Source organism: Dasypus novemcinctus, chromosome 10, assembly GCF_030445035.2.
Source record: "Dasypus novemcinctus isolate mDasNov1 chromosome 10, mDasNov1.1.hap2, whole genome shotgun sequence".
In the NCBI taxonomy this organism is placed as follows: Eukaryota; Metazoa; Chordata; class Mammalia; order Cingulata; family Dasypodidae; genus Dasypus; species Dasypus novemcinctus.
The window spans coordinates 91202496-91218086 of NC_080682.1; the positions used below are offsets into that span (position 1 = coordinate 91202496).

Consider the following 15591-nt stretch of genomic DNA (forward strand, 5'->3'; position numbering starts at 1 on the left):
TATTATTATTATTATTATTATCACTTCTTTAAATTGAAGAATCAAAGCATAAGAAAGGTTTCATAAGTTGACCAGGTCACACTGAAATTCAGGAACATAGAAGGACTAAGAGGCAGAATAGTGCAAAGGTTATTCAATCAGACTTTCAAGGACTTGAATCCTGGCTCTTCCAATTTAAAACTGTGCTACCAGGGGCAAGTTCCTTAACCACCAAGGCTTCATTTCCTTAACTGTGAGCTGGGGACAATTTTGTCCTTTCCTCACAGGGTTATTATGAGATTTGAATCAGATCATAATCAGTTTCTGGCTTGTATGAAGCACTTAGTACTTGAAAACTATCAATTGATCAATTATGATTGAGGATTTTCTGATTCAAAATGAAACTTATCTACCCATTTTAAATAAATCTTTATTCTTTCTTAATATCAAAATTGCATACAGAAAACACATAAATATGTAAAAGTTAAATTAAAGCTATTTAAACATTTTTAAAGGCTGTATCTTCTATTAATAATAGTATTACAATGATCTTTTTGAATAATTCTTTTAGATAGCTGCTATATTTTTATATTTTTCTAAAAGTGTGATTACTAGATAAAGAATTTGAAAACTGATAAACAGTTTGATAAATTTTACCAATTTGCTTTTTTGAATGTTTGGGCTAATTTCATATCTCACCACATATATAAAAGAATGTCAAGCTTGGTATGGCATCAAGAGTTAAGAGCATTTCATTTTTCTTAATATTACTTATTATCTCAGAAATAGGAAATTTCTTTGTAGTTTTAATATACATATTTTGAGAAATAAGGTTGATATTTTTCATGATCTAATTGGCCATTTTTATCCCTGGTGAGAGGTAAAGGCAGAATTATAGCCCAGGTCCCTTGAGACCTCAAGAATCTGTCTCTTCCTAATCTATTGAATAGTTTCTAAAGCTGGAGTTACTTGGTAGGCATGCCTTCACCCATTCCAAGTAGTCTCTGGAAGCCCAGCCTGAGCTCCTGCATCCTGAGTGCGTAGACCATGGGGTTGAGTGCAGGGGGGATGACATTGTGCAGCACATTGAGGAGCACAGGGATGAGGGGAATCTTTTTCTCCGCTAAGTGTGTGACTGACAGCACAATGATACCTGAGTAGAAAAAGAGGATGAGGATGAGGTGGGAGCTACAGGTGCTCAGAGCCTTGGAGATTGCTTCCACTGAGTTCAGCCTCAGCACAGAGCGTAGAATTAGCACATAGGAAGAAAATACTAGGGCCATATCACTCCCAACCAGGACCCATGCTAAGACAAGTTGGTAAAGTTTGTTCACGGTGATGTCATCACAAGCCAGACTGATAACCCCCAGGTTAGAGCAGAGGCAGTGCTGAATCTCATTCCTGGAGCAATAGTGTCTCTGGGCAGCCAGTACGGGCACTGGGATGGTCAACAGCCCATTCCTGAGCACCATGAATCCTGCGGCTTTGCCCACAAAAGCTTCAGTGACTATGGAGGGGTATCGGAGTGGGTGACAGATGGCTATGAATCTGTCCACTGCCATGCAGAGGAAGACACCAGACTCCATGGAAAAGAAGTAGTGGATAGTGTAGATCTGAGCAAAGCACTCAGGGAGGCTGATGGCCTTAGCTTCAAACCAGAAAATGGCCAGGATCTTGGGCACAATGATGGTGGCCAAGCCAATGTCCACCACTGATAATATGCCCAGAAAATAGTACATGGGCTCATGTAGAGTGAGCTCACATTGTATGGTGATCATGATGAGGAGATTGGCACCAAGAGCTAAGAGGTAGAGCAGAGCCAGGGGCAGGGAGAGCCAGTGCTGCCACTCATGAATGCCTGGGAGCCCCATCAGGATGAAGTGGGAATTCTGGAGGCTGGAACTGTTGGTAACACTGGTGAAGGCATCCATTGAACAGTTGCTGCCTTCTCAGTGAAAGTGTATTAAATTAATCTCCATAAAACTGAAATAAGAAGGAAATTGTGTTAGAAAGTTCAGATAACAGTTATGATTAGATTCCCTTTTCCAATGGCCCAGTTTCTTTTGTCATGAGTAATCCTTAACTTTTTTTTGGGTCCTGGAAATATTCCACAGAGGGCATCAAAGAAAGCCAATATAAATTCTAAATGGAAAGGCTGTAATAGATATTTTTCAACTCCATTTGTATGTCTAATAAAAAAGTCTAAATCTATCAATGACAATTTTACTATTAACAGAAAACAAATATTAATATTTGGTTTATTTTGTTCCAGTTTGGTTTTGTTTTTAATCATTTAACATCATTATTTGGAGATAATTTTGTCTTTTGCCTTTGTATTTTTACCTAATGTTTTAAGCCATAGAATGGGCATCAGTAACAAATTGGGAATGAATGAATAAATGAACTGAGGACTTTTCTATATCATAAGAAAAATTGTAATCTTAATTGTAATATCTTTTTTCTTTCTATATTTTTCTACTTGTTAATTTACTGACAATATTTTGCTACTAATCTTTTCTGGATTTTCAGATTCTACCATATGAATAGAATTTGAAAGTAGTATAAAAATGTACATTTAAAGGGTATGTCCACTTAAAAATTTTATTTTTAAAAGTATTTTGATTTTATTTTAATAAGTAATATATGCACAGGTTACAAATTCAAATAAAGTATAAAATGTAAGCAATAGATTGTAAGACTTATGCTTAAGGCAGCCAGTGATACCAGTTTCTTGGGATCCTTTCAGAGATTTTGCAAGGGCAAAAGTCTATTTATACATTTCCCCTTAAAAGGCAAAACTATATGTTAGCATATTATCTGTCCTTTTTTCTCCTTTCTGTTCTTTCCTTTTTGTTTTTAAATTTATTTGTCTTGGAAATTATTTCATATTAGCATGTATAGAAAAGCAACTCATTGTTGTTAAGTTGTATGATTTTCTATCTATAATATCCATGATACCTATTAAATGGATGTCCTTTAATTTGATGAGAACTTTTCATGGACATTTAACTTCAAAGAAGTGAATTTTTTGGGTGAAATGGAAATGAATAAATTTGATAGATATTGCCAAATTGCTTTTTGAAGAGGTAATTCTGGTCCTGTATTTGAGTATGAATATATTAAAAGCTCTGGATATAAACTGAAGTATACGTTCATAGATTGTAGGAATTTACCCAACTAGAATTTGTTTTGTGTTCATTTCATCATACGTATGCCAAATTTGGGAAATTTTAATTGTAAAAGCTTTATTAATAGGATATGCAAAAATTAGTGTTTCAATTTTTGTTCAGTGTTCACTTCATTGGGTAGTCAACCATAACATTTTCAAAGATTTATTTTCCATTTATATGCTTACCCATTAATTTTCTATATTTTTGTCCATTTTATTTTTAAAATATTATTTGATAATTGTTGTTGCTGCTGTTATTTTTCATTTACACACCTGATTTCTCAATATTAAGAGTCAGTCTGCTATTAACTGCTTTCCTTCCTTACTCAGACCTTCATTTCTTCCCAGACATAATGGCTCCTACTCAATTTTTCCCACTCCCACCCTTATCCTCTTTTGCCCAAATCCGACCACAGTTTGTTCTTTGCCAGACCTCCATATATCCAGTGGCATTCCTGTGCTGCCCCAGAGTTCCACATGATATCCAAGTTATCTGTGTGAACCAGTCAATTATTACAATAGCACCTTATATTTAGTTGGTGCTTGTTCATTATTTCATTTAGTAAGTATTTATCAAGAGCTTATTTAACTAGATTACTAGTAGAGGGGCAGGTATAGTGTGGGCATGGGTTACTAAGTAACAACAGAAGTAAAATCAATCAACACACATTTATTCAATAACTTCTATGCACACAGCATTTCCATCAGGACTTTAAAGTCCAGTTGGAGGAATAAAACAAATGCACAAAAAACAATTGGAAACCAGCAGTAGAGAGAGAAATAGGAAAAAGTTCCATATAATTGCATGGATCTGTTTGTGAGTGTTGTCTATGAAAGAGATATAGAATAAGGCTGCTTGTTGGATTTGATTGGAGAGAAATGAGGTTTTAAATAAATACTGGAGACATCCATGATCATGAATGAATTTGGAGACTAGAAGAGGACTGTTTTTTAAAAATATATTTTAAAATTTATTTTTAAAAGGTACATAGGTGACACAAAATGTTACATGAAAAAATATAGGGGATTCCCATATGCCCTACTCCCCACACCCCCACTTTTCCCACATCAACAACTTCTTTCATTAATGTGATACATTTATTGCAGTTGCTGAACACGTTTTGGAGCACTGAGGCATAGCATAGATTATAGTTCACATTGTGTTTACACTCTCTCCCACTCCATGCTGTAGGTTATGGTAGGATATAAATGTCCTGCATCTGTCCCTGCAATGCCATTCAGGATAACTCCAAGTCCCCAAAATGTCCCAACATCACTTCTCTTCTTTTGCCCTCAGCAACTACTATGGCCACTGTCTCCACATCAATCATACAGTTTCTTCCATTTCTAGAATCGCAATAAGTCTATAGTAGAATACCAGTAAGTCCACTCTAGTAAATATTTTATTCCCCAATCCCGAGGACTTTGGGATGGCGATGTCCAGTCCGCCTCTCAATTGAGAGGGGCTTTGATCCCACATGGTTGAAGGATGGGAGTCTCCTGTTTGCAGTTGTTTAAGTACTCTTGTTTCCTTAGTGTGGTGGTTGTCCGTCCTCCCCTCCTTGTTAGCTGTCCTGGGTGAGTCCAACGAACCGGAGAGTAGGTGTTGCAACTCTGCTGAGGCTTGGGGCCTAGGTGACACATAGACAGCCCAGAGATTCAAGTCTCCTGGATATATACCCACCAACCCCCGCATCAACCACAGATTCAATGAAAGGGACAGAAGAGGCATGTGTAGAGAAGAGGACTGTTTTTTAAATGGAAGGGCAGAATTATGTTGGGCATTTGTTAAAATGGTTTAGAATGTGTGGACAGATTCAGTGATATAATCAAGGACTCTGGGGGCTGAGAGAGACTGTCACAAGAATGGCTTAATTAAAATTAGAAAGATGGCTTATGTTGCAAAGATAAGATCTTTTCCAGAATTGTCAGAGTTGAATTTATTTAGTAATGTGCTATATCACTCAACTAGAAAGATGTGAATGGAGCATTCTATTTATTTGATGAGGAAACAGTAAATAGTTTGCTAAAGAGAGTGGACTCCAGTGAAGTGACCAAGGTGAGATCCAATGGTGAGAACTTAATAATCATAAAGTCCGAAATAACTATTTGTAGCAAATCCAAGAAATAGTATGGAATACACCAAAGTTGGTGTCCTGAGTCTGCTGCTTCCAGGTATAACAATTCCAGTTTTAAGCACTCCAGTTTTCTCAGTGATTGCACTAGAATACAATTTACTATCAAAGGATACTGTGTAGGTTAAATGAGATGCTAAATGAAATATACCTAGCACAGCACCTGTTTCAGAGTGCTTGCTTACCATTTTTAATTTGTTTTTGTACTTTGATCTTTTCAGTCTAAAGAGTCTAGAATTGTGTGGCTTTTTACCTAACCTGATGAGCCTTTGCCAAGCCCAAAATTTAAAAATCTGATTCATGCTCAGGGCTGGCTTTGATTGAATAACAAGAGGAAAGAGAGAGAAAAGGAGGAGGAAAAGGGGAGGAGTTGGAGGTGGGGGAGGAGGAGGAGGAGGAGGAGGAGGAGGAGGAGGAGAATGAGGAGACATGCTTTGGGAGGAAACTAGTTTTTGAAACATCCCTCTTTTGACAAATCAAAAATGAAAGTGTGTGGGTCATGAGGCACAAAGCTTGGTGAGTAGAGCACAGACTGACTTTTCAGCCCCACTCATATTTTTGGGGAGAGGAGATAAATAAGACTCCCCTTTATACATCAAAGAAGGAGTCAATAGTCCCCATCAAAGTAGCCACTTTGAGAATGAGAAACCATCCTTTTGGGTGACTGTGGAGTTGAGTAAAGGCATTAGACAACCTCCAATGTCTTCTCCATCTCTGTGGTTGATTTGAGGACTGACCTTTTCTTCTATCGTAATCTCAATTTCCCTATATTATACTTCCCTTTGTGTACAAATAAGATCACATTAAAGACAATGATCTATGTTTTCATCTGAATAACAAAGGATTTCAACTCCAAATTTCAACATGTTAACGCTTACGTCTGCTGGAAGTTTCATACATGGGTTCAAAACAAGTCCATCAGCTCCAGATACTTCGTGGCCTCCAACATGTTCCTCATTTCCCTTTTCACTTTCCCCTTACTCATGTTGCATGATGGTGAATTCACTTGCAGAGGGCCTCCCAGCTCTTATAGGTGCTATTGTATCTTGATGTTCCCCAAACTGGTAATTCTGATGTTCTGAATTCCCAGTCATCCTTAAAAAGCTTTTGATTGGGGGAGCTCAATCCATTAACATTCAGTGTAACTACTGTAAAGGCACTACTTACTTCATCCATTTTGTCCTTTGGTTCTCTGTTTTCATATTGTTCTATTGTCTGTCTTCTTATCTTGTAGTTTATTTACCCTTCCTAATAAACTTCATTTCTAAACTCTTCTCCAGATCTCTCACCCTTGTTTTTCCCTTTCAGTCTGCAGTACCCCCTTTAGTATCTCTTGTAATTCTGGTCTTTTGCTAACATATTCTATCAGTTTTTGATTGTCTGAGAAGACTTTGAACTCACCCTCATTTTTGAAAGACAGCTTTGCCTGATACAAAATTCTTAACTGGCAGTTTTTCCTTTTACAATACCTTAAATACATCATACCACTTTCTTTTTTTTTTTTTTTTAAGGTTTATTTATTTATTTAATTACCCCCCTCCCCTGGTTGTCTGTTCTCTGTATCTATTTGCTGCGTCTTGTTTCTTTGTCCGCTTCTGTTGTCATCAGCGGCATGGGAAGTGTGGGCGGCGACATTCTGGGGCAGGCTGCACTTTCTTTTGCGCTGGGTGGCTCTCCTTATGGGGCGCACTCCTTGCGCGTGGGGCTCCCCTACGCGGGGGACACCCCTGCGTGACAGGGCACTCCTTGCGCGCATCAGCACTGCGCATGGGCCAGCTCCACACGGGTCAAGGAGGCCTGGGGTTTGAACCACGGACCTCCCATGTGGTAGATGGACGCCCTAACTACTGGGCCAAGTCCGTTTCCCATACCACTTTCTTCTGGCCTCCATGATTTCTGATGAGAGTTTGGCACATGATCTTATCAAGCTTCCTTTGTACATAATGCTTTGCTTTTCTCTTGCTTTCAGAGTCTTCTCTTTATCTCTGATATTTGCCATTCTGAAGAGTAGGTGTCTTGGGGTAGGTCTGTTTGGATTTATTCTGTTTGGGGTGCATTGTCCTTCTTGGATATTGATATTTATGTCCTTCATAAGGGTTGGGAAGTTTTCAGTCACTATTTTCTCAAATATTTTTTCTGCCCCTTTTCCATTCTCTTCTCCTTCTGGGACACCAATAATGCAAGTGTTTTTGTATTTCACATTGTCATTTAATTTCCTGAGACACTGTTTCATTTTTTCCATGCTCTTCTCTTTCCGTTCTCCAGTCTTTTCCAGTTCAGATGTTCTGTCTTTGAAATCATTAATTCTATCTTCAAGCAATTCAATCTGCTCTTATGTGCCTCTACTGTGCTTTTAATCTCATCCATCATGTCTTTCATTCCCATAAGCTCTGTTACTTTTCTTTGAAGACTTTCAAATTGTTCTTTATGCTCCCCCAGTGTCTTTTTAATATCCTTTATCTCTTTAGTCATATTTTCTTTAAATGATTTGAAGTGATTTAGAAGAGTTGTGTAATTATCACTGATTAATTGTCTTAAATCCTGTATCTCTTCATGATATTTGGTTTGTTCTTTTGGCTGGGCCATCTCTTGCTGTTTCCTAATTTAGCTTGTAATTTTTTGCTGATTTCTATGCTTCTGAATATGTTGGAGAATTTACTCTGATGGTCAATTTCTCTCTATTGCCTATTGTCTCCCCCACCCCCCACACAGGTCCTCTTTGCTATTTGGTTCAATTTATTCTCAGTTTTTAAAATTGTCCAGCTTAAGTTTCAAAATTGGACCAAGGACTCACTAGTGGGTTGCAGATTTTTCTCCCAGGGGTTTGATGCAGTGTGAAGAGCTTTTGTCCATGCAATTTCTAGAATGGCCAGCAGATGGTGCTTGCCTGCACACCTTTCCACAGAGGTGTTTCAGTCTCTGCTTTCCTGTGTTCCCATGCTAAATCTCCAGTTTAGAGATTCAAAGCAGGCTCTGCAGACCAAATTCATTGAAGAAAAGCATCCCGACATCCCATCCTTTTTTCCTTGACACAGTTAACAGGGAAGAAGATGTCTGTTTGCCTCTCAGCTGGCTGTAGTTAGCCCAGTGTTTTATATGTTGGGGTGGGGAGGGGAGTCCTCCCCAGCTGCTGCAGGTACTTGGTAACTCACTTGCCTTTTTGGCTTTTTGGTCTCTCCATCCCTCACCCTCCTGGGAGTTGTGTAACACTATCCTGGTCTGCTGACCCCCAAAGCAGGCCCCTTGGAGAGCTTTTGGCTCTTTCTCTATTGTTTATGTGAGAGCATTCAGCTCTGCATGTTAGTCCATTGCCATAGTCCTACAATCCCTTTTTATTTATTTATTAATTTTTAAAGATTTATTTTATTTATTTCTCTCCCCTTCCCCCCCATTGTCTGCTCTCTGTGTCCATTCACTGTGTGTTCTTCCGTGTCCACTTGCATTCTTGTCATGTGGCACTGGGAATCTGTATTGCTTTTTTTGTTGCATCATCTTGGTACATCAGCTCTGTGTGTGTGTGGTGCCACTCCTAGTTGGGCTGTGCTTTTTTCATGTGGGGCGGCTCTCCTTGCAGGGTGCACTCTTTGTGCATGGGGCTCCCTTATGCGAGGGACACCCCTGCGTGGCATGGCACTTCTTGCATGTGGCAGCACTGTGAGTGGGCCAGCTCACCACAAAGGTCAGGAGGCCCTGGATACCGAAACCTGGACCCTCCATAGTAGGCAGATGCTCTATCAGTTGAGCCACAACAGCTACCCCCCATTTATTTTTATTATAGTTTATAATAGACTCAGTTTTATAAGTCTGGAGGATTTGGGTCTGAAGGCTAACTCCATCATGTACATGATATGCCATCTAGAATGGTTACATAATCACTCAGAAATTTGGTTTCCTAATGAGAAAAATATGGGAAAAATGAGTGTGGTATTGTAATAATAATTTAACCTTGGAGAAGTCTCATATTAATTTGGCATTGTAGGGGCAAAACATCTAAAAATTTTTAATCATTTTGACATATTCCATAAGGAATCAAGGAGTCTGGAAATGGCCTATTGCTAAGGTTTTGACTCATGGGATGTCAAAAATAGAATGGATAATTAAAGCCTTTGGGTTTAACCCTTTGGCTTTTGTGTGTTGTCTAGTTGATTGGGAGATTGAAGAAGATGCTGTAATTTGGGACTCTTAGAATCTTTGAGATTGGAACACTGCTTGATGTTTTAATTTCTCAGCTGCTAACATATACAATATAATGGGTTGCTTAACAATAGAAATTTATTGGCTCATGGTTTCAGAGGCTAGAAGTCTTGCTTTGTCCTGGGTCAGTATCTTCTAGTTTGCTAGCATTGTTTGTTGTTTTTTGGCTTTTCCATCAGATGGCAATGAGCATGGTGGTGAATTCTCCTTTATCTTTTGGGTTCCATTAACTTCCAGTTTCTGGCTGCTCTCCAGAGTTTTCTTTCCTGTTTCCAGTTTGCTCTGCTTATAAGGATTTCAGCCACATTGGATTAAGGTTCACCTTATTTAGCTTGGGCACTCCTTAACTAATAGCATCTTCAAAGGTCCTATTTACAATGGGCTCACACCGAAGGACCAACGTTTGAGACCTGAACATTCCTTTTGTGGAAGACATGATTCAAATCCCCAACATTTTATTATCATGTCAGAGTGAACATCATCTTTCCAATAAAGTCTTCCAAATGTTTGGAGGCCAAATTACTTTTCACCACATTTAGGTTGCTGCTTTATCCTAAGGAGTCATGGTTACTAGAAGGATGAGTCCTGGTAGTCACTCAACCTATCTCATAGTATTAAATGAAATAGTGTTTTTAAAGTGCTTATCATGGAGCCTGGCAGCACAACCTTGTTGATATGTATGAATTTAATCATATCTTAAAGATATAAATCTGCCTGCTGAATTTTCTAGAAATATTTTCTCCAATTTGCTTTCGATTAATCTTTTTTTTTTCAAATAATCACAGATAGAATTACCATATTTCCTGGCAATCCCAGGTCTAGATATATACTCTCAATAATTGAAAGAGAGGGTTCACACTGATTTTCATAGCAGCACTAATCACAATTGCCGAAAGATCAAAGCAACCCAACTGTCCATCAGTGGAAGTTTGGATAAACAAAATGTGGTATGTACATATAATTAATATTATTCAGCTCTAAAGAAGAATAAAGTTCTGATAAATGCTACCAACATAGATGAATCGTAAAGATATTATGTTGAGTGAAATAAGCCAGACACAAAAGAACAAATGTTGAGTGATCTCACTTATATGAAATAGTGAGAATATGCAAATTCATAGTCAGAAATTAGAATGCAGATTACCAAGGACAGGGGTGTGGGTTATTTAGGAATATGGAGTTCATGTTTAATTAGTACAGAGGTTCTGTTGGGAGTGATGGAACAATTGTAGTAAGGGGTGATGGTGATATTGTCAACATAATGAGCACAACTGAATTGTATACTTCAAAATGGTTGAAATGGGAAATTTTAGCTGGTCTATATGACAACAGAATTTAAAAAAAGTAAACCCATAGAACTGTACAAAACAAAGAGTGAACCCTAATGTAAACTATGGATTATAGTTAACAATATAATTAAAATTACATTGTTTCATCAAATGTAACAAAGTATCACACTAATGCAAAATGTCAATAATAAGAAAAACTATGTGAGGAGGGTAATATATAGGAACTTTACTTTCTGCATGATTTTTCTGTAAACCTACAATGGCTCTAAATAAAAATATTTTTAAAAATAATTACATATAAAAACTGATAATCATGTAAAGAATTGCATACTTTAAAAATTTTTTGCGACTTTTAAGCTATTACTTATGTATAATATAGTATTTTTAAAAATATTTATTTGTACTTTCTTTTAAGAATTACATTAAAAAATATATTCAAATTTAATACCCAGGCAGTCGTCTCTGTTTTTAGTGCTAATACTACTCAGCTAGTGTATTTACCACATAATAGGGGACATTCTTACTAATACTTTCAATTTTTTTTAAAATTAAAAATGTACCTGTTTCTCACTTCAGGGTATTATATTCCACCTATAGAGCAACAGTAGGGAAACTGATGTCCTTACAACATTACCTCTTTCCATTCAGAAATCTTATGTATTTTTCTTTTTGTCACATACTGTACAATATAAAAATCATATTATTTCTAGGTATTTTGGAATTTTTTATCTATTACTTTACTACTGTTTTTATATTTTATCTCTCCAAATTGGCCATTATGTCTAAGAAAACTTCTGATTATTGTTATTTTAAAATTGTTTTCCAAAATATAGCTTTTTTACAGTACAACTTGTGAAAGTGAATAGTTTTTAATAAATTCTCCCCCTTGGATTTCTTTTATTTTTGGTTAGAAAATTATATTACATATCATTACAATAACTTTGAATATTGCAAGCACTTATTTTGCATCCTATTAAAATGTTTAGAAATTTCAAAACAATGTAAGGAGCCAGTGGTAGTCATCATCCTTGTCTAGTTCCAGACATTAAGGCAGTGCCTCTGGACTTCTCTCCTAAGCGTGGTGCTGAGCACTGCATTTCTGGTAGATGGTCTCTATCAGTTTAGGTGATTCAACATTTATTTCTGGTTCTGGACTGCGTTTTTTTCTAATCAGCGATGGGCATGTTCTATGACTGCTTGTTTCAGGACTCTTGGTCTACAATGAAGGGCCTCCTGCTCTCGCCACTTCCCCAGCATTTTCAGAGCACCCCCTCTGTGCCAGACTTCTGTGGGCAGGGATTGGCCTGCACTTTGCCCTTCTAGGGATTTCTACTTTCTCTAACAAGTCTAGAAGAGAGCTCAATCTCTTTTCCCACTTATTCTCCAGCCCTCAGGCCTTGGTCTCTCTTCAGGTGAAGATCCTGAGAGAAAAGAGGGTTGGAGTGGAAGTTTCCAGCTTAGGAAGGAAACTGAGAAAGCCAAGGATGGAAAGAGGCAGAAGTAACCAGGACAAGACCAAGGAGCACAGAGCCAGACCACTGCACCCGCCCTTTACCTCTGGCCCATTGGCTACTCCCTGCAGGCAGGTCCCGGAGACACCCTCTTTGGATGGAGCTGCTTTCTACTCTCTGGGCTACACCCTTCTTTTATATGTTTGTTGTTGAGAGTACATCTCTCCCCTCCCGTGGGACCTGGGCTATTGCACAAATTGAGCCCCCAGATGCCCTGACCTCCTCTGCTGCTCCCTAAGTCCTCCATGGGGGTTCTTTCTAATATTTTTCCAGTGTGTCCAAGGCTTGGGGTTTTTTCACTGTAACCGTAAATGAACCCCAATGATTTGATCTTAGAAGCATATCAAGCTCAGCTCAAGGGAAGTCTAACAGGAAGTACTATTAGAGAGACTGCTCTGCCTCGATGAAAGTTTAAGAGACATTCCTTCTTCTCTTCGAATTCCTGGATGCTGCCCTTCTCAACACACACACCTTCCTTCAGCTTCTTTGGATTACACTGCAGCAGTTTCATACTCTCTGCTTTATCTTTTACCACTTCCCTCCTCATGCTTTATCTCCTTGTATATAAAAATGCAGATGCATCCTCTCTTGGAAATATCCTCTTTGCTTTCTTTCCCTCTGCACCAACCCCTCCCCTCCCAGATCTATTATCCACCCTTCTCCACCTATGGAGAAGTTACTTCCACACTATGTGTGGCATCAACTGGGTCCTCTGCCCTTTGCTGCATGGCTGGGTTTGGTCACTGAGAGGCACCAATGCCAGATCGGAGGGCAGTTTGAAAGATGGATTGTGGGATTTAGTTCTCTGACACTTCCCTGTCGATCAACAGTTTGGCAGTTTTATGTTCCTCTACTGATGGCCACTGCCATATCAAGCAGTTCTCTCTAGGACTCATGACAATTCTGGTAGTTTTTTACATCCATTTCTTCTCAAGCAAGGGACGGTAATGGTTTTTGAACCCTGGGGCATTTCAGCATCCTTTTTCTTTTGTTATTCCTAACCCGTCCACATCTTCCACATCTTTGGAATATTCTCTTCAATATGCTCTCATCAAACACCTTTTTCTTGCATGCGCCATCTGCTTCCTCCTGGGACTTTGACCAATTCATTGCCTGATCTCAAATACCACCCTGCATGCATCCTGCTCCTGATTCTGCTTGAACCCCTTTCCTTTGTTTTATAAACTTTTTGAAACATGTTTTCAATATATTGTTTCCAATGTCTCACCTCCCATACTCTTTTCACCTGACTTGGGATTTGTAATTTCCTAGTAACCCAAAACATGTCAATTTCATGCTGTAGTCAGGGTCCTGGAAGCAGACAGTGAGACCGAGTTAGGCTGCAGAAAGTTCATTAAGGATCAACAGCTGTGGACACAAGGGGGAGGAAGAAGGTTTGGGCAGAAGAAGTCAAACTCTGATGCAGAGCTGATAAAAGCAGACCCGACCCAGAGCTCTGGAATGAATATTCCTGTCAGAACTTTCCACATTAGACCAAAATGGCACAGCTATTACGCCCCAACTCACCCTGTTAGTGGTTGGGGGATTCCCAGGTGCACCTTAGCTTTCTGCCCCTCAGACCGTCACTGAGGGATTGACAGCTGGAGGCTGTGCACTCCCTGCAGCGATGGGTAGTCCTTCCTTGAAGGGGACTCTGGGGAACACTGTATGTTCTTAGATCACATGGGAAGATTTTAGTACTTCTCCTTCTTGACTTAGTTCCTCTAATGTATTTTTTTAGAAAATCAATTTTTTTGATCCATATTAATAAAGTATAAATCCAGCCAAAGTGTACAATCAAAGGTATTTGGTGCAACAAATATTTGTGCATTCATCACTTCAATCATTCTTAGAGCACTTTCATTATTCCAATAAAAAAATAATAATAATAAACAAAGAAAAACCTAACCTTTTCATCTCTCTATGCTTCCCCTGCTGTACATAACTGCCATTCTTTTTCCTTCTCTCTAGTATATTTGTATTTGTATTTTGTGGAAACAGTCATATATATGCACTCTAATGTATTTTTTTTAATTTTTTAAATTTTTAATTTTTTGTCTTTATTTTTTTAATGTTACATTAAAAAAATATGAGGTCCTCATATACCCCCCACCTCTCTCACCCCACTCCTCCCCCCATAACAACAGCCTCCTCCATCATCATGAGACATTCATTGCATTTGGTGATTACAATATATTTTTAACTCTTGTGTTCTTTCCTCATAGAACAATTTATGTTCATCTGGATTATTTCTATTAGACTTATGTGTCTCAGCCTGGGTCCCACTTCTCAGAATCCTTCCCTAATTACCCTAGATTTATTTAGATTCCATTCATGCGTGCTACCATAGCACCACGTACTCCCATTTTATCAGTTAATGGGTGGATTTGTAATTGCCATTTTGTTTGCCTTCTTCCCATTACTTGAGCTATGGCTGTGCCTATGTTATTTTTTTTTATTTTTTTATTTTGGGGATCAATCAGCTTGGCTGAATGACAGTAGTTCAGTAACTATTAAGTTGGAATCTCCTTTTTCACCAAACACTGTGTTCTCCATACTCCATTTCATATGTTAATATATAATAAAGGTGCTGTTACTGAGTCCAACCACTTCAATCAACTCTTGTATTAGTGTAACCAGCTTCAATGCTACATCTTTTCTGGGTCTTTTATTACTGTTTTCTAGGTACCCGTTGAATGCTAGCATTACCCATTGTTCTTTGGACAACTTTGTCTCTTCTCAGTCCATATTACTTTCTTGGGTGATAACATCCATTACTATGGTTTTAAACAGTGTACATCAACAAAGCAACTTAATTGACAACTTCTTTTGGGGGGAGGTGTATTTCAATATTGTTTGTTTTTATTATTATTGTTGTTATTAGAATAATGAAAATGCCCTAATAATGAAGCGATGAATGCACAAATATGTGATTAGGCAAAATATCATTGATTGTATACTTTGAATGGATTGTATACTTTATTAATATTTATCAATAAAATAGATTTGTTGAAAGACAGCTTTATTGTGGTATAATTTTTTTACGATAAAATGCATCAATTTTTTTCTTATTTTGAGATGTTGTGAATTTACAGAATAATTATGCATGAAATAGAAGATTCCCAGATACCAACCTACCTTGCGTTGGTGTAGAACATTTGTTATAATTGATGAGAGCATGTTTTTATAAGTGTACAACTAACTGAAGTCCATGGCTTAATTTAAGGTTCCCTGTTTGTGCAGTTCCATGGATTTAAAAAAAAATTTATTCTGTTACCATGCACGTCATATAAAATTTCCCCTTTTAATTATAT

At 38.0% G+C, this 15591-nt stretch overlaps 1 protein-coding gene across 1 annotated transcript; it reads right to left on the reverse strand.

Annotated features, from left to right (window-relative positions):
- Positions 1–944: 944 nt before the first annotated feature.
- Positions 945–1910, reverse strand: LOC101440637 (olfactory receptor 56B4-like). Its single transcript, XM_004466947.1, has one exon. The coding sequence runs from the start codon at positions 1908–1910 to the stop codon at positions 945–947; it is 966 nt and encodes a 321-aa protein (XP_004467004.1).
- Between the last annotated feature and the right edge of the window lie 13681 nt (positions 1911–15591).